Source organism: Cricetulus griseus, chromosome 9 (genome assembly GCF_003668045.3).
Source record: "Cricetulus griseus strain 17A/GY chromosome 9, alternate assembly CriGri-PICRH-1.0, whole genome shotgun sequence".
Lineage (NCBI taxonomy): Eukaryota > Metazoa > Chordata > Mammalia > Rodentia > Cricetidae > Cricetulus > Cricetulus griseus.
Genome location: NC_048602.1, coordinates 317,810 through 344,079, shown reverse-complemented (window position 1 = coordinate 344,079; position 26,270 = coordinate 317,810). Strand labels below are relative to the sequence as shown.

The 26,270-nt window shown below is 45.1% G+C and overlaps 2 protein-coding genes across 3 annotated transcripts in view; one reads left to right on the top strand and one right to left on the bottom strand.

The window, feature by feature from the left end:
* The window catches only part of Uri1 (URI1 prefoldin like chaperone), a 62,601-nt gene extending 44,369 nt beyond the window's left edge, over positions 1 to 18,232 (bottom strand). Inside the window, exon 1 of the mRNA XM_027430304.2 lies at positions 18,090 to 18,232. Within this exon, the coding sequence (XP_027286105.1) occupies positions 18,090 to 18,200 (111 nt within the window). The 5' untranslated portion in view covers positions 18,201 to 18,232. The remainder of the gene's footprint in view (positions 1 to 18,089) is intronic.
* LOC118239333 (atherin-like) lies at positions 18,181 to 24,450 on the top strand. Of its 2 annotated transcripts, XR_004771210.1 has the most exons (3): positions 18,489 to 19,132; positions 19,463 to 19,566; positions 23,124 to 24,450. XR_004771210.1 is itself a non-coding variant. In XM_035449303.1 (2 exons), exon 1 carries the CDS (start codon positions 18,199 to 18,201, stop codon positions 18,688 to 18,690), a length of 492 nt encoding a protein of 163 aa, XP_035305194.1. In that variant the 5' UTR covers positions 18,181 to 18,198; the 3' UTR covers positions 18,691 to 19,132; positions 19,463 to 21,308. The 2 variants fall into 2 exon arrangements, 1 of the variants encoding a protein (XP_035305194.1); XM_035449303.1 differs by lacking the exon at positions 23,124 to 24,450 and having other exon boundaries at positions 18,181 to 19,132; positions 19,463 to 21,308.
* The last annotated feature ends 1,820 nt before the right edge of the window (positions 24,451 to 26,270 follow it).

Here is a 26,270-nt window from a genome sequence, read left to right as displayed (position 1 = left end):
AGCCAAGCGCACAGAAAGAGAAGCCCTGCAACCCCTAAGAGCAGAGTGTTCATTAACCTCTACATGATAGTCCTTTCCTAGCTGCATATTAACTAGTTACATATTCATAATCATTTACATTATTTAAAGGACCTTCGATGAAATTTTCTAGGCTATATCCATTAGTGATGGTGTTAAAGGTTATGGAAGATAGTCTACTTAATGTTTCCAGGAAGCCTTTTTAATTAGTAAATATGTAAATTTGGCGCGCGCGCGCGCGCGCACACACACACACACACGCGCACACACACACACACACACACACACACACACACACACACACACACACACACACACGCACGCACGCACACACACACACACACACACACACACACACACACACACACACACACGCACGCGCACACACACACACACACACACACAGACACACACACACACACGCTTGTCCTGTTTCAGAACAAGCCACTGACTAGTAGCATGGCAGGCGTTCTTGCCATCACCCACAGCTCTGGTCACGCTTCCTCACTCCTCTCCCCTTTCTTTCCTAAAATAATCCCCCAAGCAGATAGTCAAAGACAGACCAGCAGCAAAACTACATTTCATACAGTACAAGCGACATTCTCACTACCAAAACGCTGCTTTACATGACAGTCTCTCTGGGTTCCACTCAGCGTTTAGAACACCAGACACACTGGACAAACATGCACAACAGAAGCAGGACCCTGAAATCAAAGGAGAGTATTCAAAGGAGGCAGATATGGAAATGCACAGAATTGGTAATGAGTTTCCTGTGGCCAAAAACATCCCCCCTCCCGTCTCTCCCCCTCCCTCCTTCCCTCCTTCCCTCCTTCCCTCCTTCCCTCTCTCTCTCTCTCTCTCTCTCTCTCTCTCTCTCTCTCTCTCTCTCTCTCTCTCACACACACACACACACACACCCACCACCACCACCACCACCACCACCAGCAGCTAAGATGCTTTTAACTGCCAAGGGGAAAAAACATCTAAACAAGTGAAAATCCAGATTCAAAGCTGAATGTACCTGAGTTTTAAACACTGACTTTTCTGTGAAGTTAACACCAAATTATCTAATTTCTTCTGCCAGAGAACTCATGCTAATTTCTTAAAATGAATGAATGGCAGTAAGGCAGGGGTCTGATTCTATAAGCAAGTCTCCGAAACAAGCAAAACAATAGAAGGTTTTTCATCACTGTGTTGACTTCCACAAGAGGAAGTTCCCTATGGAAGAACCAATGCCAACTTTGTTTTGTTTTTTAAAACTTAAGTGTCCAAACTTGCAAATATTATGCCTAAAAAGTCCCTATAAAAGTTATTTAGCAGGCTTGTACTACTAAAATAATTAACCCAGGAAATTCTTTATATAGTAACTACACATTTCTAAATGTGTGTTCACACAGCACAGCAGTAAGGCCACAGAAGGAAAAGAGACCCTTACCTGACCCACCACTGTTTAATCAAACTAGCATTAACAAGCCAGTGGACAAATAATCACCTCTACATTTGGATACATAACAAGACTTCATACAATAGTCCACTCAAGCACTCCAATGACAGAGGTCTTAACCTTTTGTAACAAAAAGAAGCCTGCTTTGGGGGATGGAATAACTGGTCCCAGAAGTGGCAACATGAAATCAGTTTTAAATCCCAACTATCTGGCCCCAAGTGCATGCATGATGCTTGGACAAGCCTGCCTCCAACCTGGGAAAGCGCAAAGGAGGAAGCTTTAAAGGCTTCTGCATCTGCTGCCGCGTCCCCATGTCCTCCCCAGCAGAGCACACACACTTGGACAAGCCTGCCTCCAGCCTGGGAAAGTGCAATGGAGGAAGCTTTAAAGGCTTCTGCATCTGCTGTCGCGTCCCCATGTCCTCCCCAGCAGAGCACACACACTTGGACAAGCCTGCCTCCAACCTGGGAAAGCGCAAAGGAGGAAGCTTTAAAGGCTTCTGCATCTGCTGCCGCGTCCCCATGTCCTCCCCAGCAGAGAGCACACACGCTCCCACTAAGGCCAAAATCATGCCTGACAAATCGTATACTATACAAAAAAGAAAAGACCAAAACCCAACCGCTTGTTTTCCTTAGAAACTGCTTTTTAAACATTCCTTTATGAAGGAATAAGGGAGGGTTTAACATGCAGTGAGCGCTCCTGTACTTATTTGTTTATGCTATTTATTTTGACAACAGACCACAAGGGGGCATCAACCCACCCGATCTGCAAGTCGGCACAAGCTTCTAACACCGCTTGCCCTACCTGCAACCGCAGACTCTGCCCGCCCAGGTCACTGTTCACGAGCAGCGTGGGAGCAGCTCTGCAGGCTGCCTAAATTCATTGGGTCAGCTTCTCTTGCTGGACTGCAGCTTCCCATTAGGTTGTAAAACTGCTCCAAGTTCTCACTGCACTGGAGCCAAGGGATGAGAGGCAAGCATGACCACCTGAGAGCTTCCTAAAGGATGAAGGGACCTTCTCTAAAACGGCACACTGTCTACTATTACCACAAGCCAAAAATTTCAGAACAGGATTTATGAATAAATAAATAAGCGGACACTTAGAGCTTGGTGTGTTTTAGAACATGCAGATTTACTTGACAGAACATTTGCCTACTACCATGAAAGGGCCCAAGATGCAATGGTGGCACACACACACCTGTAATGAGGGGTGGGAAAATCAGACGTTCAAGGTCATCCTCAGCTATAACTAGTCTCTGAAACATAAGGTTGAGTCTCCAAATAAGAATGATATATTTTAATACACAGTATACACACCTGTTACAGACTTCCCCCTGTAAACATAACATCTGCAATGAAACCTGAGTATTACATGGCCCACTATGTCAGTGTGTGGCCATTTCACAGCCCTAAGAAGACTCCATTCTCAGTGCTTTGCAGATTTCATGACTACAGAGGGGCTGAGCTGTACTTCTGCATCTGAGGGCTGCCTGGACAGCTTGCATGCCTATTATTTGACTAGGACATCCATCATTCCCTGTCCATTTGCATACCTTCCTCTGGAAAACTATTGTTTCCACTAAAAAACGGGCACTTACAGAACTCCTTTTGAGCTTCTATAGTCCCAGAATGGAGAAGGCCCATGCTTGCTGCTACCAAAACCAGCTGATCCATTTCAGACAGGAGGACTAAAGTGATCAGAAGACTGCTGGTCACAAAGTAGAAAGCAAGTAAAACACACACACACACTCACACACACACACACACACACTCACTCATGCACTCACATACACACACACACTCACATACACACACACACTCACATACACACACACGCACACTCACATACACACACACACACACACTCACATACACACACACACACACACACACACACACACACACACACACACTGCCCTGATGTCAGAGTCAATTTTGCAGAAATTCCTTTCAAGCATTTCTGTGGTTTACAACTGACTTAAAGTCAATGTGGTGAAAACTGTCACACGGAGTAGGATAAAGACATACCTGTAACACTCTAAGGAAACAACGCATTAGATAGTGAACACAGATAAAAAACTAAAAGAGGGGGTGACTTACCAGTGATACAAAAGCAAAATTAAAGCGATCTGAGACACCATTCTGCACTTTAAGATAGGCCACTGACAGGCAGACTGTAGGGAAACTAAGCCATATACAAGTTCAAAGCTCACCGAGAGCTGGAAACACCAGATAAATAAGAAAATCGCACGATGTAGTTTAGAATTCTGTGCCTAAGCAAGAGCTGAGCATTGCAGCAGGCCCTGAAGAGACAACCACAGCTGGGGAGAGAAGCAGGCAAGAGTCTGGCAGTGCAAAGACACAAAATGAGACCTGTGAAGATGGGAGCTGGCTCCATCTAAAGATGCCTATCGGACCCTGAAGCTAAAAGGCTAAAAAGCTGAACCAGAACTTTGGGAAGAAGTGGAAATAAAACCGAAACTCAAGGGTTCAGAAGCTTCGAAGAAATGTGAACAAGCTGTACTCTCAGACAAAGTCCAAAAGGAACGGAAACAGCACACCACTCATTCCAGCGGGCACTCGGCCCTCACGCTGTCCAGCACTGCAGGAGGCAGCTAACCTTGGCCAGCTCACACTCTGCCCATCCAGAGGAAGACACCATCTTCAGTCCAACAGCAGACAAAAGAAAGGAAACAGAACAAAAAGGTTATATGATGTAGACACTGGTGTCAATAAACCAGGGCACTAAAATTACAATGCCATGTGCAAGAGGATACAAGAAAAGATGTAAAATGTATGAAAAAAAAAAATGTCACTGGAAATCGCTTAAAAAAAAAAGAATTAAGTTAAAATGCTGTGACTCTAGCTTAGTGGCAGAACACCTGCCAAGCAAGTGCAAAGCCCCAGATTCTTTCACCAGAGAGAAAGTGGGGGGAGAGGTGGGGAGGGGATCAAAAACAAGAAAAATCACACAACTGACGTTTCTAAAATTAGCAGAGCCAATGTTAAACCGAGACTACGCACAACATAAGCCAGTATGCCGTAACATCTGGGCACAACAATGTAGTTAGTGATGAAAACCAAGGAAAAAAAGAAATTTGGATATAACTGGAGATGAGAGGCCAGAGAGATGGCATACAGCTTTCAAAGGAGCAACAGAAGTTAAAGTTAGAGATAACTTCTGCACAAAATGCCAGAAACTGAAGACAACCGAATAAAATCTTGAAGTGCTGAAAAGTAACTTAGGAATCGATCATTATTGATATTTGCACAGCAAACATCCTCCAATATGAAGGAAAATCTGAAAGATTTTCAACAGATAACTGAGAATTCCACACCAGATTTTCATTCTTCATTAAATAAGAAATATAAATGGGCTTTCTTCAGCAGCACACATGCAGGAAGAACTCCAGAGCAACTTGTAACCATGCAGGTCACAGGGGTGGGTGTCAACATGAGTACCAGCCACGTGCAAAAATTAAATAAATACAACATTACAATGAGCAAAGTACACAAAATGTACTGAAGCAATGATCAAGGTGGGGGGGGGGGGCAGAGGCAGGCAGAGCTCTGTGAGTTCGAGGCCAGCCTGGTCTCCAGACTGAGTTCCAGGACAGCTTTCAAAGCAGTACAGAGAAACCCTGTCTCAAAACACCCACCCAAAAAAAAGATGTGGGTGGGAACCATGGGAGGCTTGCACCTTTAATCCCAGCACTCAGAAGGCAGAGGCAGGCGGAGCTCTGTGTTTCAGGCCAGCCAAAGCTATTTAGTGAAACCCAATCTCGACCAATCAATGAGGAGAAGGGGGAGGAAAAGAAAAGAAAGAGGAAGGGTGAGTAAATGAATTCACGCTGGATCCGGATGGTAGCAACCTGGTATGACTTTGTATCACAGTGAGTATTAAGGTACACAGGGGGCTGGAGACACAGCTCAGGGGTTAAGAGCACTGCTCTTCCAGAGGTCCTGAGTTCAATTCCCAGCAACCACATGGTGGCTCACAACCATCCATTATGAGATCTGGCGCCCTCTTCTGGCGTGCAGACATACATGGAAGCAGAATGTTGTACACATAATAAATAAAGAAAATATTAAGAAAAAAAAAAGAAAAAAGAAAAGTACTGTATAAAAAAACTTCTAATACACTGTAGAGTACAATGAAATATTATTTGCCCTTAAAAGGAGTAGTAATTCTAGATCTGGGTATGCCAGCAATATGCTATGGCAGCAGTGTGAATTCCAGGCTACTTACTCTAAAACAGAGTGAAGCAAGCCTGGAGATTGGGGGACTTCCTACCCAGATCCTGTCTCCAAACCCAGACAGGAATGGAAAGATGGCTTAATTGGATAAAAGCTTTGCCATACAACCATGTGGACCTGGGTTTGAATGCCTAGAATCCATATAAAATCCAAATACACACACACAGACACACCATCGGTAATTAGGCTCCTACAGGGAGATGGGAGGCAGAGACAGGAGAATCCCTGGAAACTCAAAGGCCAGCTAGCCTACTGTATGCATCAGCTCACAACAGACACTGTCTCAACAAGGTGGAAGGCAAGGACCAACACCCAAGTTGTCCTTCCCTCCACAAGTACACAACAGCATGTACATAACCATTCATAAACACACAGAAGTTTACACACATGTACACATGCACACACACACATCATACACACACGACAAAGGAGGTGTATATGATAAATGCTACAAACGCATACTTTGAACACAATACAAAAGTCCAACAGTCCAGTGATAACAGGCAAAACTATGACAGATTACATGCACTACCTGGATTAGTCTAACTCAGAGACAGAAAAAGCAAAAGGGTGTTTGTTGATGGATGGTAGGATAGAAAACAAAGCTATTGTTTAATAGCACAGTCTAGCTTTTCAAGATAATTATTTATTACGCAGTGTTCTGCCTGCATGTATGCCTGCCTGTATGCCTGCATGCACCAGATCTCATTACACATAGCTGTGAGCCATCATGTGGTTGCTGGGAATTGAACTCAGGATTTCTGAGCCCCCCACACACAAACAAACAAACAAACAAAAAATCTTAAAAAAACGGTGATTCCACGCATGAGGACTCTGGGCATGCATGGAACCTCAGTGTGCATGCGCAGTCTTCCCTTTAAAAGTTCCAACTTTCCTGCTTTGCTCTCTCTCTGCCTCTTCTTTGCTCTCTCTCTCTCTCTCTCTCTCTCTCTCTCTCTCTCTCTCTCTCTCTCTCTCACCAGCCTTGGCAGTCAGCCATTACCCCTGTTCCTCTTCTCTCTTAGTCTCCCTACTCTGCCAGGCATCTAATAAACTAGTCAGTATGTCTCCAAAAAAAAAAAAAAAAAAGACAGGGTGATATCTTTTTTACAACAAATTTTAAGATAAAAAGTAAAATCAAATAGAAAACTGATAAATCTCAATAGTATTTAAACCTAACTGCCCTAAAAAGAAAACATGTCAACTGTAAATTAAAAACACAAATACATGCTATTTATAAGAAACATACTTCAAACACAAGTTTAAAAATGACAGATCACAAAAAGCATACTAATATCTTAACAAAGATGCTCTGAAGACAAGAACATCTTCAAAGATAGGAAAATAAAAATTCAAAATAGCAAAAACAAAAAGAAAGTCAACTGACTAGAAGTTTGACAATACTATATACAACAAGCATCACAGCTTTATAACCACGATGAAGGCGACAACACACATCTCTGGATAGCCCAGGGTACTAAAAAAGGTGGCCATGAAGTACTTGAACACAACACTCAACCAACTAGAGCTAGAAGACATGCTGAACTCAAGAACTGAGGAATTAAATTTACTTGCAAAAAAAAAAGAAGAGTGAAGTAGTTATCAAGAAAAGACTGTATATTCATTCATAAAACACAAATCAAATTCCATTCAATTATATGTTCTTTGACCACATAAAATTAAATATGTGAGCTATGTAAAGCAAAAATAAGTAAAATGCAAAATTCATAAAAAGTAAATGTTAGTGAGTTTTTAAAACAAGGGAAAGACCTTAAAGGAAGAAAAAAAAGTAAAGCAAAAAATTAATAAAGAGGCATATTTTTAAAAAATTTTTAAAAATCAACAAAGCTAAAAGTTGATCCTTGAGACAAATTCATTGCCTGATAAACTCCTAGGAAGACAAACCAAATTATAAATAAACAGCAATTTTTAAAACCACTATCAAACTATTGGTTTAAAAAAGACAGGAAATAAGACATCATATATATGATATTACATACATATAAATATGTATACTTTATATTTACACACATACATGAATATAAAATCATTTTCCTACACTGACACAGTAAGAAATGGAAAACTTGAATAGTCCTCTAAAAAAACAAGTTTGTCTATGTTTTCAAATCTCCAATCTCTGGGAACTTAGGCCCAGACCACCCCATTAACACTTTTTATAAATACTATCAATAGGGGCCAGAGGTGACTGCAGGTCGAGCACTGGCTGCTCCTCCAGAGATCTCAGTTCAGTTCCCAGCACCCACCCTGGGTGGCTCACAACTGCCTGTAAAAGTTCCAGGGGATCCAACAGCTTCTGCTGGCCTCCAAACACACCTGCATGTATGTGTGCACATAAACTCGTGCAGGCAGACACACACACACACACACACACACACACACAAATACATAAAAATTTTTAATAAGTGCTGAGGGGAGTAGACATAGTGAGAATGTCCACTGGTACAACCACTATCGGAATACGCACTGAGGTTACACACATGCAGGCACGCACACGCACGCACACCCCAGAACACCATGTCCCAGCTATGTCTCTTCTGGTATGCAGCCACAGAAATCAAAGGCAGCTCACAGACGATACATACGTCCATAGCTTTTACTGCACTAGCCACAACAGCTGACACATGGAATGAGTGGGATCAAGAACAGATTACTGAATAGAGAAAATAGGACATAAAAATACTATTCAGGGTAAGGACGTAGCTCAGCTGGTAAAGCACTTGCACCACCATGCACAAGGCCATGAGTTCAATGCCCAAGACACCTCGAAACTAGGAACGCTGGCACAAACCTACCATCCCAGCACTCTAAAAATGAAGAGGAAGATGAGAGATTGAAAGTCATCCAGGCAGGCTCTGTCTCAAACAAACAAAAGACACTATTCAGCACTAAAGAAGAAAGAAAATCATGTAGTCTTTGAGAAAATGCAGGGTATCACCATGTTATGCAAAACAGGCCAGAGTCAGACAAATTTACACGGCGTTTGTTGGAGGAGAAAATGGCACCGTGAAACCTGCCATTTTACAACTCTTCACAACACATACTGACAACATGAGACTTAAATTCAGTAACAGAAAATGATGACCACATATACAGGGGAGTATTAGATAACTACAAAATAGGCTAAGGTATCTCTAGGAACTAGAAAAAGCCCAGGTATTTCATTTAGTAAGATGGACAAGAAGCAAAATAGACTTTGTGTACCAAGGCAGGATGGAGGTGAAGGGGCATATAATTACACTTGTTTAAAGGAGGGGACACAATGAGGTAAATCAGAAATAAGTTAAAAATGGTTCTCTCTAAGGGCAGACAGGAGCAGAATAGGAATAGTCTAGATAGTTGTGATTCTGAGCCCTGTGAGTGTTTTATATACTCATAAAACAAAAGTGAGATTAAAATGCAAATATTAATAAATCCAACACAATTCAAAAGTTCACCTCAAGCTGGGCTGTGGTAGCGCAGGCCTTTAGTCCCAGCACTCGGAGGCAGAGGCAGGCAGATCTCTGAGAGTTCGAGACCAGCCTGGTCTACAGAGTGAGTTCCAGGATGGCCAGTGCTGTTACACAGACAAACCCTGTCTTGAAAAAAAAAAAAAAAAAAAAAAAGCTCACCTCAAAAAAGTTAATTCTGGAAGAGTTAAACTACTGAGGAAACCTTGCATTTTAAGTTTTCAAGGTGGCTGAATGGGTAAAGCTGTGCTTGATGAACAAACCTGGCAACCCAAGTTCAAACCCCAGAACCCACAGAAGGAAAAGACTCCACAGCCGGTGGTGGTGGTGCACGCCTTTAGTTCCAGCACTTGGGAGGCAGAGGCAGGAGGATCTCTGTGAGTACAAGACCAGCCTGGTCTACAAGAGCTAGTTCCGGGACAGCCTCCAAAGCCACAGAGAAACCCTGTCTCGAACCCCCCCACCCCACCCCCAAAAAAAGGCTCCACAAAGGTGTACTCTGACCTCCAGGCTCATACCACAGCACAAACACAAGAGTAAATAAAACTTAAAAGAAAATTTTAAATTTCTGTGCATTAAAGGACATTATCAGAAATATAAGCTAAGAAATTGGGAAAAATACATAAATTACATATCAGAGTTTAATATCCAGATATAAGGAATTCTTGTAAACTCAACAACAAAATAAGAAAATAATTAAAATATGGACAAGGATATGAACAGAAATTTCTCCAAGTGGATTCACAAATGGCCAACAGGCATGTGAAGAGTTGGGCAACATCCCTAGTCATTAGAGAAGCTGCAGTCATAAGCACACTTAGCCTCCTCTTCAAGCCTATTAAGACAGCTATGACTGAAAAGGTGGAAGTGTTGTTGACAAGGGCGTGCAGAGACTGGCATTTTCATATACTGCTGGTGGGAATATGACGTGCAGCTCCTAACCTCTCTATTCCCACCAAAGAACTGAAAAAAGAGACTCAGATGCTTGCACAGTTCAGAATAATACTATTCACAACAGCCAACGGGCAGAAAGAGCCTGTGTCCATCAGATGAAAGGCAAACCAAATGACCCCCGGACATATAACGGAATACTACTCAGAGACGAGGGGACTGGGTTCCAACCCAACACAAACCTGGAGAAGGCGTCAAGCAAATACATGATCTCAATTTCGTGACAGACCTAGAATACATGAATCCTACAAGAGAATACAGAGATTGCTAGAGAAGGAGGGTAGCATGGAGCAGCTATGCTTTTGGCTACAGCCTCTGTATGCAGAGATCAAAGTGTTTGGGAAACAATGGTGAGAGTCATAGTATGTCAGTGCAGGCAAAACTATGCACAAGACATAGGCGGTTGGAATGAAAATCTCTAAATTCTGCTACTTTTTTGACAAGTTCTTAAGCTTCTTTACAGCAAAACTAGGCCAAACCCCTGCAGACACAGGAAATGGGTTTGGAAGCAGGGAACGTGCAAGGGTTATCGGGTTATCTCCTAACACTAAGTCTCGTATCACTAAATACTAGAAATGACCGGGATGACAGGAAGAACTACAAATCTGGAGGCAAGAGACAGTGAATAAATGTTGACTCACGAGAACAGCAGAGGCCTAAGAAGAGAAGGGAAGAGGGACCCAGTCACTTGAAGAAGACTTCATTCTATGGTAACATTCAGATACCTGGACCATCCTTTCTTCTAAAATGGTATGTGAAGGATTCTTAAACATCTACTATACTAACGTTAAGAAAACTTCTGTAGAGTGAGGCTGGCAAGATGGCTCAGTAGGTAAAGTACTTGAAGACCTAAGCTTGAGAGACCCAAAACACACACTGGGAAGGCTGAAGCAGGAAACGTTTGGATTACAGGCCAGCCTGTGCCACACTGGAAGACCCTGTCTCAAAACAAAGAGAAAACAACTTCAACATCAGAATTATCAAATAGACTCCTTTCAGTAAGTTACTTGTAGTTTTTCAACTCAGAAAATAGAAAAGCATTTTCTAAACTTCAATATTCAATCATTAAAGCTCTCAGGAAGCAGTTATAACGAAATTCACTTTATCTGATAAGAAGCAAATATAAATTGGGGACATTGGTAGATACATGTCTATAATCCACCTATTTGGCAGAGACAGGAGGACTGCAAGTTTGAAACCAGCCTAGGCTAGCTAGCAAAATCCTATCTCAAAATACAAAATTAAAAGGCATTGAGGGATGGATATAGCTCAGCAGTAAAACACATGTCTAACAAGCACAAGACACTTGGTTCTATCTCCAGCACCACCAAAAGTCAAAAAGCAGACATTCCCACAAATCATCTCAGACTTCAATGGTTTTCTAGACACTTATTCCTGAGGCCCACTAAAGTTACATTTCGTCTTACATTTAAGAGATCCTAACAGCACCAAAGGCATGAAAACAAACAAAAAGCATAACGACTCGAAGAGACAAAGCAATCCTGAGTAACTAACTACCACTAAATTTACACTACAGGTGTCAAGAGAACTTCCAGGGTCAGTGAGATGGCTCAGCAGGTTAAAGGCATTTGCCAGGGAAGCATGACCACCTATAGGTAGACGGAGAGAACCAACTCCACAAGGGTGCTGACCTCACATGCACATCCAAACATACATATGCGAACAACACACACAGAGTGATAATCCATAATGGGGTATGGATAACTTTGGAAGCCACAATGATTACAGTAGAATGATTCTAGCTGCAAGAACAGACAAACCATCACAACAGACTTGAGAAACAAATCACACCCATCGCCTCTCATACCCAAGATGACAAGAAGGTGGAAAAAACCAATCGTCCCAGTGATTGGTGATGGGGCAACTAAACATCCAAATGCAAAAGTGAGACTCCTCAATCCCCAAGTGTATCCAAATCAATAATGAACAGACTGCTGCTCGGAACAGGCTGGTAGGATTAAGAGGGTATTTATTAATGTGGGAAATTACCAATACGGAGCCAGGTAAAAATACAAGGAAATTTAATAGGGAAAAGCCTTACTTACAGATCGACCTGGCCAGCCAGCAGGGCAGCAGTCCGTACAGCAAGCTGAAAACAAAAGCGAAAGCAGTTCGGCCTCACTCTTAAACTTTCCCTACATCACCCTGACCACGCCCTCAAAGGCGTGGTCAGGCACACCTGTAGCCAGCCCCTAAGCAGGCCTGGCTACAGCATCCCCTACAGGGTATGTCCAGAACATGAGTAGAAATGATGTCTTAAAAACAGGACTGGGGCGTAGCTCAGTACTGAAGGGTTTGCCTACATGGGCACAGCCCTGGGTTCCCAAGCAAACACAGACTAACTACAAAGGAAATAAAATTAAGAAAGGACAACGCTACAGAATGTTAACTCAAGCCTCAGACCAGCAAGAAATGTAAACTCCCTAACTGAAAATACACTCATATCAAAAATGTGTGAACAGGGGAGGGAAACTGTGGTCAGTATGTAAACTAAATAAAAAAAATTAATTAAAAATGTATGGGCCAGGCGTTGGTGGCACACGCCTTTAGTCCCAGCACTCAGAAGCAGAGGCAGGCAGATCTCTGAGTTCAAGACCAGCCTGGTCTACAGAGCTAGTTCCATGTCATGAAGACTCCGACATAAACACCCAGCACAATGCCTGGCATAGACAGACAGACTCCGGGAAACGTAAGCATGCAGCATAGTCTTCAAACATGTGTGACAAAAGGATGCTTACAGCATCAGTCTCAAATGTGTTGCAGTAGCTTCTCCTCTTGCAAAACTAAAACTCAAAACCCTTAGTAAAGAGACCTGGCAGTGCTCTCAGGCTGACTTACTCCCATCTGCATAAAACTCTTCCCCAAAATGTCTTCCACACAGGCTCAGGCCACATACTGAGGTTTCTGCTCCAATGAAACAGCACTACATACACCCTGGCCCCTTGTTTACTTATATAAGGGGCATTCCCACCAGTCCTTGTCTCCCAGGACTTTTCAGCTTATCCTCATCAATCACTACCATCAGACATGTAAAGGTGCCTTCTGCATGTCTTCAATAGAGCAACCAGATTTGAAACTGAGCTCAGCACAACTCTTGGGCAGTGTCAGGTGAATGAATCCTAGGACTTGGATAGCAAGTACTGGGCTGACTGACAAGGGTTCCTTAAACCAACAGGAATTCACCAAGACAAAATGAAAATCTTCCATTAAGCTAAAGTAGATCTTCTGCTTTAAGAAAGATTAAAATATTTACTTCCACTGCATTTAATTCTCCAAGACTCTAGTATAAGGAGAGTATTGGGTACCTCAAAATTCCAAGCGATAATTACTTCAAGCCCTCAGTGGCAAAAAAAACTTAACCTACTGATCTTCCCAACCATAGTGCTGTCCTGAAAATGAACCTATGGAAACACTGCACCCCAGTTCTTTCAGATAATAAATCTCACTACCGCTACTAGTAAAACCTAGTATTATTTAGAAATATGAAAGTTATCCCAGAAATATAACCTTAACCAAGAAATCTAAATTTCAACATAATGCCAATTCTAAAGAAGCAGATTTAGCAAGACTTTCATGCCAGAAACCTGTGAAACACCTCATAACAGCGCTGTCTGCATAAGCTCCATGCAGAGCTGATCTTTCTACCAAATCTCTACACAAGTGGCTCACAACACTGATCTACATGATGTGGTAGCACATACCTGGAATTCCAGCACCAAGGAGGCTGAGGCAGGAGGATTGCCACAAGTTCAAAGCTGGCCAGGGCTACATACTAAGACTCTGTCTCAAAAAACAAAATAAAGCTGGGTGGTGGTGGAGCACAGCTTTAATCCCAACACTCGGGAGGCAGAGGCAGGAGGATCTCTGAGTTCGAGGCCAGCCTGGTCTCCAGAGCGAGTTCCAGGACAGCCAAGACTATCTCGAAAAACAAATAATAGTAACAGTAATAATAATAATAATAGAACAAAAATAATCTGAGTTTCTCTCTTCTCCTCTTTTGTGAAAAAGATTAAGCAAAATCTTTGAGGAAAAAAGAAAAAATAAAAACAAAGAAACGGGGAAATGTTTTCAATAAATTAAATGAACACCCGAATGAGAAATAAACCTATGTAACTGGTATTCAAAACCCAACCAATACTTATTTTTCATGTTTAGAAACTGGTTAGCAATTAAGGATATTATAACAAACTTGTTTGCACAAAAATTAAACGTCAACACCTTTATTGAAAAACTGAAATCTTCTAATTTTACAAACTTTTAGGCAAAATACTACCATTATCCTTCTGTATTTATATGAGTGCCTAAGCACACAGGGCCCACATCATCCCCACTGTTCTACAGTCTGCATACCTGTCCAACCATGATTTATTTAACATACAACTTTCCGGGGTTCTTCCCTCTCTAAACAAAACTACAGAAACTCTTCTTGTATGCCTTTTTTGCCAGATCAACAATGGATGGGGGGGAATGAAAGATAAAGAAGCCGTAATGAGCCAGGCCTTGTGGCACACATCTTTAATCCCAGCACTCGGGAGGCAGAGGCAGGTGGATCTCTGTGAGTTCGAGACCAGCCTGGTCTACAAGAGGACAGCCTCCAGGACAGGCTCCAAAGCCACAGAGAAACCCTGTCTCGAGAGAGAGAAAAAAAAAAAAAGCCGTAATGAAACCCATCATGACTTTGAATGCCAAGCTAACGGTTTAACTTAAAAAATAAAGACTCCCTGTTGTACACACCCTAGAGGTGGAGACAGGAGGAACAAAAGCCCCAGTGACACACACTTGGGGAGACTGGGGCAGCAGGATCAGGAAGGAGTTCATGGTCATCTAGTTCAAGGCCAGCATGGCTCATGAGGCATTGTCGAGGGAGGAGGGAGGGAGGGAGGGAAGGAGGGAGGAAATAACTGGGCTTTCACAAAGGGGGAAGGGGGCTGACAAGTGTTTTCACCACTGATCACTGATTCCATAGTAAAAGCCCCTGACCCTGTCACTCACTGGGGATGGGCTCATTCCTGCTGTGTTATCATCCTTTTCTTCAAGCTGCCAACTTTTCCTTCTCAGTGGCCCAGCGTCAACCGGGGTCAAACAAGAACAGGATAAAACCTGGTCTATTTAGTGGGATTTCACAGAAACAGGGGCAACAACATGTAAACTTTACCTACAGCCCTTCTCAAGCCAGGTTCAGAGAACTGCTCCCTAAGCCTGTATGTTAGGGACTCAGGTAAGTTCTGCAGCTAAAAGCCAGCAAAGTAGATACCACCACCACCACCACAGCAAAAAGAGTCATTTTGTGAAAAGTTTAATTCCCTCTCACAGCGCCCACACAGGGAAAGGCTTGAGCACATCTGACTGACAAAAAGGATACTAGGTGTCTACTCATACTAAGATACTATGACATTTTCCTTTATATTCAGAACAACACATGCTTCCACTTTACACCTGAAACAGCAGAACTGTTAAAATTGAGGTGGCTTTAAAACCTAAACAAAGTCCCTCACAAAACTAATAATTCACAATTTACAAAGCGACGATTTCCTGTGCTAAACTCTAATTAAAGCACAGCTACCTAACCAGTGTATTTTGTTAAGGCCTTGGGAATCTCCTGTCCTGTCTGTTTTCTATTAAGTAAACAGTCTGTTAGGTAAATACTGAAGGGCTTTATTATGAACTAGGAGACATTTTACATAACCAAAACAGACATGTGCATTTATTTTATGTGCCAAATGAATAGTAAGACAAGACAGGGCTGACAATGGTATTGAGTTCCATGTCCACTGGAAACATCCAGTCTCCCACTAGACTTAACAGGTGCTCTCTCAAATATACTAACCACAACAGCAAGCTGTTCAGAACACCAAAAGTACCCTTCGTATTTCACTCACACTAACATCAGAATAAAAACCAGAATCTCCTTTTTAAAGCTGACACGTGGGAAGAAACATGTTTGTCAGGGTTACTCACACTTTACACTATGAAGGCAAAAGTGTTTTCCACATGGGCAGTGGTAACGCCATCTAGCCTGGTCCATTTCACATTTTCACAAGTAAGGTAACTTGTTTTGTCAAAATAACAAGGCTTTATTTAGAGGTTTTTTTTTCTTTCTTTCCATCTATTTTCCTTTTTTAAAATCTGTTTCTGTTTTTAAAAAATTAAGATGAAGTCAGGTCTGATGCCACAGGTATGTAACTGCACCTACTGGGAGGCTGAGTCTAAGAGGGTCTCACCTAGCTTGAAGTCCAGACTGGGCTATAGTGGGAGCTCAAGGCCAGCCTGGGCATCTTAAAGAGACCTTATCTCAAAAATTAAAAAGTGGGCTGATAACATAGCTCACCTAGAATCATAAATAAATAGGCAAGCAAATGTTTGTCTTGTTACTTAAAATGCACTAAACCAGGTTAACTTTTAAACTCCCACCTTGAACTACTAGTTTAAAACCCAACAGTTGGGCTGGGCGTTGGTGGCGCAGGCGTTTAATCCCAGCACTCGGGAGGCAGAGGCAGGGGGATCTCTGTGAGTTCGAGGCCAGCCTGGTCTCCAGAGCGAGTGCCAGGATAGGCTCCAAAGCTACACAGAGAAACCCTGTTTTGAAAAAACAAAAAAACAAACAAACAAAAAAACATATTAGGGAAAAATGGAAAATCTAATGGGGGGGGGAGCCACCCAAAGTAGGAAAGACTCCTACAATTTGTTAACAGGTGGTTTCCAAGCTAAAAGGGATTTCTTGGGATACAGGAAAACCTTCGTGTAATAAACCTCAGTAAATCTTCGTAATCATGTTTTGCAGACATTTTTTACATAGGTATATTCATGAAAAAAAGGTTTCACAGCAAAAATTGAAGATTAGACAGGGAGGGGCTCACAAGGCTCCACTCCTAACTGAGTAGCTACAGGAAGCTGAGAGCAGCCAGGGGAGGAAGAATGCCTCAGGGGGTTGTGGTAACACGTATGTTGCTCATACGTGCTGCAGTGGATGGTCCTCCCCAAACACATGTGGGAAGCACCAGCTGCACTGGGTTATTAGAAAAAAAAGAGAGAAAGACATGAGCTTGGAAGGGGGATGGTGTTGGAGGGGACGAAAGTGACTTAAGTCGGTGAGAGAAAAGAGACCTGATTGTGTGCGTGTGCGAAACCCTCGAGGAGTGAATTACACATAAGCGCCATGGATAAAGCCTGCAAACAAAAGATTTAAATGCGGAAGGCATAGAGGTTCTCCAATTCTGATGCAACTTCCTAACCCCTAATAATGACACATGATACTCTTTCAATACGACACGGGGCGTTCTCGGCGAATCCAAGGTCGCTTTTCCAAGCAGTTCAGGAAGAGTGGAGCTCAACCTGGAAAACTACAGGACCCACGGGTCACTTTCCCACTGAACAATCGAGAGAGACAGTTCTTAACTGGAGCACACTTCCTTACACAGACACACAGACACACACATCCCATTTGGAGACTGGAAAGCATTCTCCTGTCCTCGGCTAACTCCAAGATAGTAATAATACTTTAGAAAGCCTCGCTGATGACACGCTTGGGGTTAGAATTCGACAGCAAGGCCCCTCTCTGCTCGACCACTGCCCACCGAGCCCCGGGGCTGGGAGAGCACAGGAAGTGCATCACCACCACCACCTCCACCACCAACGTGGTCAAACTTTGACGCTCACTCCAGAAAGAACCGTGCGTGCATGCGTGCATGCGTGTGCGTGCGTGCATGCGTGCATGCGTGAGTGCGTGCGTGCACCCCAACAACACTTGAGCCGCGGAGAGCCCGGGGGTGGCGGGAGCGTGCGATCCCCGCGAGCACCGACGGACGTCCCGGCCCGGGGTGGACGATCGTCGCCACCCCGCGCCCCCCGGGGTCCCGGGGGGGGGGGACACCGAGGGCTGCAGACAGCGGACAACAAACGCACGTGACAAACTTTCTCCCGCGCGCCCGTTACCTTCTCCTGCTCCTCGCGGAGCCGCAGCACCTCCGGGGCGCGCAGCGGGACTGCGGCGGCGGCGTCCGCCGGGGCCTCCGGGAGCGGCCCGGGCTCCGCCTCGGGCTCCATGGCCGGCGGCGCCGCGGCCTCAGCGAGTCCTGAGCGAGCGTCCGCCCGGCGCCCGCGCGCTCGCCCTCAGCTCAGCCGCCGCCGCGTGCCGCGCTCGCAAGAGGCCGCCGCGCCCGGGGGCCGCTGCTGGCGTCCCGGCTGCCCGAGGCCGCATCTCACGCGCGCATCCCGCCGCCCCGGAGCAGCAGGGCCCGCTCCGACCCCAGAGCGAGCCGGAGGGCGAGCGGGACAGCGGGCGAGCGCGCTCAGTCCCCCACCGCCGCCGCCGCCGCCGAGCACCGCCGCGGAAGCCCCGCCCCTCGCCCCGCCCGCGCAGCACGCCGGGAGTCTCCTGCGCCCCGCCCCCGGTGGGCGGGGCTCCTTGTGGGGGCGGAGCCGAGGGCGGGGCGGAGCTTTCCCCACTCGCCCGGCGCCGCCAGCGGTGCAGCGGGGCCGTTTCCTGAGCTCCTGGAGTTGCAGGCGGGCCCCGCTCTTTCCCACGCCTCCCTAGCGAGCCAGTGTGTTTTCTTGAGCTACCGTGCGCAGTTTGCAACGCGTGCGCGTTAATTACCGCGCGCACGACTCTTTCCCCTTGTGTTGTATTAAGCTGCTATGCTAGTGTCACCGTGTGACTGCGTGGTGTGCACCGCTGAACGCATTTTCAAGGGTAGCTGCTGCTCTGTCCCACTTATTTCACGGCTCTGGTTTGGTCTGTGAGGACCAAACCCCAGGCTTTGGGCTTGGTAGGCAAGCGCTCTGCCAACTGAGCCAAGCACCCACCCCTGTTCCATTCACTAGTGAGTTGCACGTGGAGGCGCAGGCCTTTAACACCTCCCCACACCCGGGCACTCAGAGGGGCACTCAGAGGCGGAGGCAGGAGCATCTCTGTGTGTTTGCAGCCAGTCTGGTCCACAAAGCAAGTTCCAGGTCAGCCGGACCCTTCTGAAAAATAAGTAAGTAAATAAATCTCTGGGACCCCACTTGCTCCCCCAGCCCTTTGTGCGGCCTCTGTTTGTGGCACTCCTCCAGTCTACCTCACTAAACAGAACTGGCCGTGGCCTGACTGTACTACCCCAAGCCCTGACAGTAGGCCCGTTACTACTGTGTATAGCAATAGGCCAGCAGGCACCTGCAGAATCCAGGACCTCTGCGGGTCTGTTTCCCACTTCTGTCCCAGCTCCCGGGTCCCACGTCCACCCATGTTCATTTGCATCAAAGAAGAAAACGCAGGGACAACTTGGGGAAGATGATAAACGTGGATTCCTGTCTTTCTCTCCCTGCAGAGGCAGCCACTTCTGAGACACCTCAGGATCCAGTCCCTTCTTGCCACCTGCCGTCGACAGGCGCCCCTCCATCTGCAGCCGCCTCAGGAGCTGCTTCTCTGGTGGTATGCTTTGAATTATGAACTGACCCCGTGTGTTTCCGTACTGGTAGTACTAATTTGGAAGACTGTTGATTTGGGTGAATGGAGGTCAGTCTTTGTAGATGTATCATCCCTGGCCACTTCCTGTCACTCCTTGCTTCTTGCTCCTGCTATGATGTAAACTGAGACAGGCAGACCACACCTCTCTGCCATAATGACTGAAGCCTCTGAAATAGCCTTCTATACAGAAAATGACCTGTGATAGCTTTACATTTGGGGGGGGTGGGTTTACTAAATGTGTATCAAGCAAAAGCAAAAGAACAAAGTAGCAAGGGACAGATAGGTAACAAAATGCCAAGTCAGGCCCTGACAACATCCAGCAGAAGTAACTATAGTTACCAGAGTAGGAGAGCGAGCAAAGGAAACATAAGTAGCAAGCAGCAGATAGATAATATCAAATTCAGCACCCACAACATCCCCCAGGAAGACTGGGGAAGCAGAGCTGAGTCTATCAGTCAGGCTGGAGTTCAGTTTGGGCTATTTCCAGATAGACCAGAGGTTTCTCCCCAATGAGGAGTCTCCCACTCCTCATTCCCACCTCAGGCACTTTGTATCCCAGGAGAAATAATCGTAATAACGGTTAGAAATGGACCACCTTCTCTAGCTGTGTGTTCTCCTTTCTCCCTGTCGGAGAAGCATAAGACCAGCCTGACCCAGGAAAGTGTCTCCTAGGACACTTTTTGAGATTAGGGGAGTCTGTCTCTCTCAGAGTCAGCTCTCAACAAGTGCAAACAGCACGTGACAGTTTACCAATAGCACTTATATTACAGACGGTGTGGCAAAACAAATGCTCCCTTCCTTAAGTTGCTTTTGTCATGTCAGTAACGATGTCAATGGTTCCACGCCACCCTGAAGTGGCCGTGGCCCACCCCACCCCCCTCTCCTCTTGGACGTGGTCAGCCCCAGATCACACAAAGCTTGCACTACAGCAGGCTGACCCAGCCCTGGCTCCAGTCTAAAGGCACTGGACTGGTATCCAAAGTGGTTGGCCCTAAAGAGGGCTCATCACACTACACAAATATAGCTTTCTTTCTAGAGGCTTCTAAGGAAGTTCTCAGTCATTCTCTCAGCACTTCCCTAAGGAATCCAACCACAGGCACAGAAGTAGAAAGTGGTAGCCATGTGTGTTTTAGGTGGCTCTTCTCGGTGGGGAAGGCATGACAGAGTTCAGAGCTGCAGGAGCCTGGGACAGGATCGAGTCACATCCCCACAGACCAGGAAACAGACAAAAGGAATTCTGCCTCTCAAATGACTTCACACTTCCCCCTTTACATTCAGTCTAGAACCCCAATCCGTAGGATGGTGCCAACTGCACTTACGGATTTTTATTTTCATGTCATGTGCATTGGTGCTTTTGCCTGCATGTCTGTCTGTCTATGGGTGTCAGATCCCCTGGAACTGGAGTTACAGACTGTTGTGAACCCGGGTCCTCTGGAAGAACAGCCAGTGCTCTGAACCACTGAGCCATCTCCCCAGCCCCACCAACCACGCTTACAACAAATCTCAAATGTTCCTCAAACATTCACTCCAAAATGGGGATTTCTAGGTGCTAAAGAGATGTTTCCGAGGTTAAGCACGCTTGCTGCTCTTTCCGATGACTGCATTGCAGCTTCTCATGCACACTCTAGGTCCCCCAGCTCTTCTGGCCCCCAGGGGTACGGGCACTCTCATGCGCATAACCCCCACACAGAACACACATCACAAACCTGCACATAATTAAAAATAAAAGTGGGGCCGGAGAGACGGCTCAGTGGTTAAGAGTGAGTAATACCGTCAGGCGTTGGTGGCGCACACCTTTAATCCCAGCACTCGGGAGGCAGAGGCAGGTGGATCTCTCTGTGAATTCGAGGCCAGCCTGGTCTCCAGAGCGAGTGCCAGGATAGACTCCAAAGCTACACAGAGAAACCCTGTTCGAAGAAAAAAAAAGTGAGTAATACCAGGGACCCAAATTTAGTTTCCAGACCCCAAAAAAATTATTTTAAAAAATGAGGATCTCTTTTTTAGTTTTTGGAGACCGGGTTTCTCTGTGGCTTTGGAGGCTGTCCTGGAACTAGCTCTTGTAGACCAGGCTGGTCTCGAACTCACAGAGATTCACCTGCCTCTGCCTCCTGAGTGCTGGGATTAAAGGCGTGCGCCACCACCACCTGGCCAGTTTCCTACACTGCCTTCTCTTGCCCTTGGATAGTGGAAGTCCTGACTCATACTGAATCACCTTCCTGGTCCTCGGGCTGAGGTGGCACATTTGGAGACTTTTCAGCCTCCGTAACTTTATAAATTACCTTGCAGCCTTAGGAAGAAATGATTGATTTGGGCTCCCGGTTTCCGGGATTTCTCAGTCCATCCTTACAAGGACTACACAGAGGCAAATCACGGTGGTGGAAGCATGCGGGTACTCCATCCTGGTAGAGGAGGAAGCTGAAGCTTCAGCAAGGGCTGGGGATTAGGTATCACCTTCAAAGGCCAACTCCTAGTGACAGGTTCCACCAACCAGGCTCCTCCTCCTCCAGGCTGGCCTCGAATTCACAGAGAGACCCACCTGCCTCTGCCTCCCGAGTGCTGGGATTAAAGGTGTGCGCCACCAAAGCCTGACGGTATTACTCACTCTTAACCACTGAGCCGTCTCTCGGCCCCACTTTTATTTTTAATAGGGCCTTCAAAATACAGCTACTAACTAGGGCCCAAGCTATGAAAATGTGGATGAGCCTGTGGGAGATATTTCTAAGACAAACCGTAACCTTGACTGCCTGAGCCAATTCTCATTGTTTACCGCTGGTTCTGTATCCATTTCTGTGTGTCTGTATAGGACCCATCCCCGTCCCATCCCCCCCCAGAATCTTATACAATGGCTAAAGATAAAACCCTCACACCGCAAACATAACATATGAGAAGTGCTAGCAGTGCCGAGTGTCAGCTCACCAAGGCACAAGCTGGAGCCCGCTCCAGATCATGACTTCCTGGGGAGAAAGTTACATGAGCTTGAAAGAAGAGCCCCCAAGAGCTGGCAAAGAGTGTCAGGGCAGTTGGAAGAATGTGGAAAGCGTGGCTCTGTGACTCACAGAGAAGCCTAGAGTTCCAGAGACATGAACATTCCAATGCTGTTCCCTTAGCGAGATGGATGACCTGGCGTTGCCCACTGTCCCTAGCGTGGGAGATATCTCTAAGTCTCATCCTGTCTCCTCCACCCCCGGCTCTGTGAAACAGGAGAGAGATCATGGAGTTGTGGGTGAGAGCTGTAGATTGCTCCCTAAACTCCATTTGTCCCCCACACCCCCCTCTCCCCAGTACCAGACAGGGTGCTGCTGCTGCTGGCCCAACAATGAGCCCGCGAATGAGAATTCATAGTAATTCCACTCTAGGTCTGGGTCAGGGACAGGGTGGGATCTGGGTGCTGCTTTGTATTCACATCACCAGTCAGCTATTGCTTCGTAACAAAACACCCAAAGCTCCGCGATGTAAAGGAGCAATAATGCACCGTTCCTCATAACTGCGAAGTCCTGATGTAGACTGTTTGCCTGGGGCAGCTCCACAGGTCTCATCCCCTCCCTAGAACCAGCTGGGTTATTCTTCTCTTGAAGACAGTAACCACAAGCAGATGCACAAGTCTCCGAAATCAACACACTGTCACTCCAGCTCCTGTCTTGTGGCAGGAGCATAGCGTCAGAGTGAGAGGTATGTGTCAAACAGCACGGATACAAAGAACGCTTACAAATGGGCCAGGAAGGCAGTCTACCTCCCAGAGATAGGCAGAGGTGAGGGCGGGGACTACTGGACAGCTTTATCCAAGCCGGGCTGCAAGGACAAATCCAGACTGCATGGGAATTCTGGGAGAGGAGCCAGACCTAGGCAAGCAGGCTCCAACAAGAACCACAGGCCAGGGAGGCCAGGAGCCACCAAGCTGGCTGGCTGGAAGTGGCCTGGAGCAAGCTGGCAGGAAGCAGGGTTCCAGTCCCTTTTCTTTGTGCCAAGAAAGAACTATGTCAGAGTGCTTGGGGCTGTAAAAGACCACACCAATGCAGATCCATTCCAAACCCAGAACAATTTTTAGGCATATCTGTTTTTTAACATAATATGTCTTGAGCTTCAGCCATTCATATTACAACTTCACTGGAAATTTTTAGAGGAAAGGAGCTGTATACTCTTTCCATCTGCATTAATTACTTGCTATTTTTGTTTCAATCAATTCTTCGCCTTACTAAAAGGATGTAATCTTAGCGATAATATTCATGAAGTCATGGTCTTGGGGGTTACATTTTTTTCTCTAATGCCACAGTAAAATGAACACAACATTCATGACTAAAACAAAAACATTCCTATTGTTGAAGGAAGAAAATTAGTTGGAACAGGACGTTTGCAGTATGAGGCCCTGTATGTAGAGAGCACAGTCAAGCAAAACTGTCCTCTGTGCCTGGTGTCGATTCCACATACAGGGAATGGGGAGTGGAAATGTGATTAGTGCTAAAGGTCGTTAGCTAGGAAGCTGAGAGCTCACATCTTGGACCACGAGCATGAAACAAAGAGAGAAAACGGGAAGTAAGCAAAGTATTTTTACTATCAGAAGCCCACCCCCAATGACCCACTTCCTCCAGCATGGCCACCCTCCCTAAACCTCCCCCAAACAGTGCTACCACCTAGGAAACAAACGTTCAAACATGTAAGCCTATGGGGGACATTCCCATTCCAACTACCAGGACCTCCACAGTCTGCATCAGGGCCTCCTCTCTTCCCTCAAGTCATTTATGGAGAAGAGAGCGACCAAAATCTAGACTCAATTTTGTGTAGCTCATTGTGGCCTTGAGCTAACAGAGATCCATCTACCTCTACCTCCCAAGTTGTGGGATTAAAGGTGTGTACCACCACTGCCTGGCTTCCATAGCTAATTAGTGTGGCTGGCTTTGTTCTCTGTAACCTCAGACAAGCTTTAATAAATCATAAGTAATATACCACCACAATTTCCTTTTTTTGTCTAATACAAAAAGAAGGCTACAACTAGCACAAGAAAAACCATATACAATAAGTATGTACAATATATACAGGTAGTAAGTTGGTCAACAATGTCTAGTCCATTTACATTTGGCAAATTCAGAGAAAATATGTAGTCCATTTGCTTTTGACAAATTCAGAGAAAGCACTTCATTATCCCTATCTTGGTGAGTCCAAAGTCTTGTACCTAATTTACTTTCCATTCTAATTTGCATTGCCAACTAAAAACTATCTTTTATGTCTCTCAACCTTCTATACTTTACATCTCTCTAGTGAGACTCTTTTCTAAGTCTGGTAAACAATGAAAACCATAACTATATTATCCAGTCTTCAACTCCCTCAGAGACCTGAGAAGGAAATATTCTTAACTGAGTCAGTAGAAAGTGGGAACAAGTGACTTCCAGATAGCGTGAGAAATGACAGAAACATCTGGCTGCCTTGGAGCCCACCCAAGGTTCTCCTGCCGCCCTGGGGCTTCTGCCCACAGGCCCAGCATATCTGACAGACTTTTCTGTGAAGCAGGATATTCTGAAGGACTGCCCACCTTGTCTTGGCAAGCTTTGCAGTCACTCTCCTTGATGTCCTGTTTTTCCAATTTGGACAGCATCCTGTCAGCAGTTGAGGCAAGGGCACTTTCTTGCCCAGTGGCTAACTTTTGCCACAAAGAAAGTAAACTCCACGTGGAGTTTCTTCATCGCCCCCATCTTCTCTGAAGTTGATTGGTGCTGACAGAAGCAAACGTGTCTCAGTGTCATTAAAAAAAAACTTATTAAAAAATATTAAATTCTGCCGGGCGTTGGTGGCGCATGCCTTGAATCCCAGCACTCAGGAGGCAGAGGCAGGGGGATCTCTGTGAGTTCAAGGCCAGCCTGGTCTCCAGAGTGAGTGCCAGGATAGGCTCCAAAGCTACACAGAGAAACCCTGTCTTGAAAAACAAAACAAAAAAAAATTAAATTCCATATTCTGTAGATCTCTGAAGTGGTTGAAGATGACTTGTCTATCTAAAATATGTATCTGTTTGACCTTGATAACATGCCTAATATGACTACAAGTTCGATTATAATAACTAACCTGCATTTCCTTATTATCCCATATGGTTGGTAATAATAACTTTGAAGAACTAGAAGTTTGCATTACATTGTTAAATGGGCTATATAGATACAATGCCTTGAACACGATTAGAAACATATGTACAGGAAGTTTTATCCAAATTAATCCCAAATTTGTATCAATATACAGAATTTCTATACAAGATACAAAATTCAATCCAATGTAAAATATTTAAAACTAGCAGTTGCTTTTTTAAAGTAGATTCAATAATCTACCTTCTCATCTTATCATATCTATGTCTTCCCCTTCTTCTTTTCAGAATAGATCCAATAATCCTTTTTATTCTATCATATCTGTATTCCTTTTTTTTTCAAGACAAAATGATTCTAACCCCCTTTGTTCAACAACATTTTGTAACAAGTTTCCCTAAATAATGACAAATATCCATAACCCAATGAGTGACCAAAAAAACCACCCCCCACCTCTTGGGAATGTTGCTGCTGTCTAGGGGCAACAGCATCTTTAGGGGATCCTGAAAAGAACAATTTGGGTTAACTGTCAAGCTGTATCATTTTTGGCTTTCTGTATCTTTGGGCAATCTTTAATAAAGCATAAATAATATGTCACCACAACTGGGG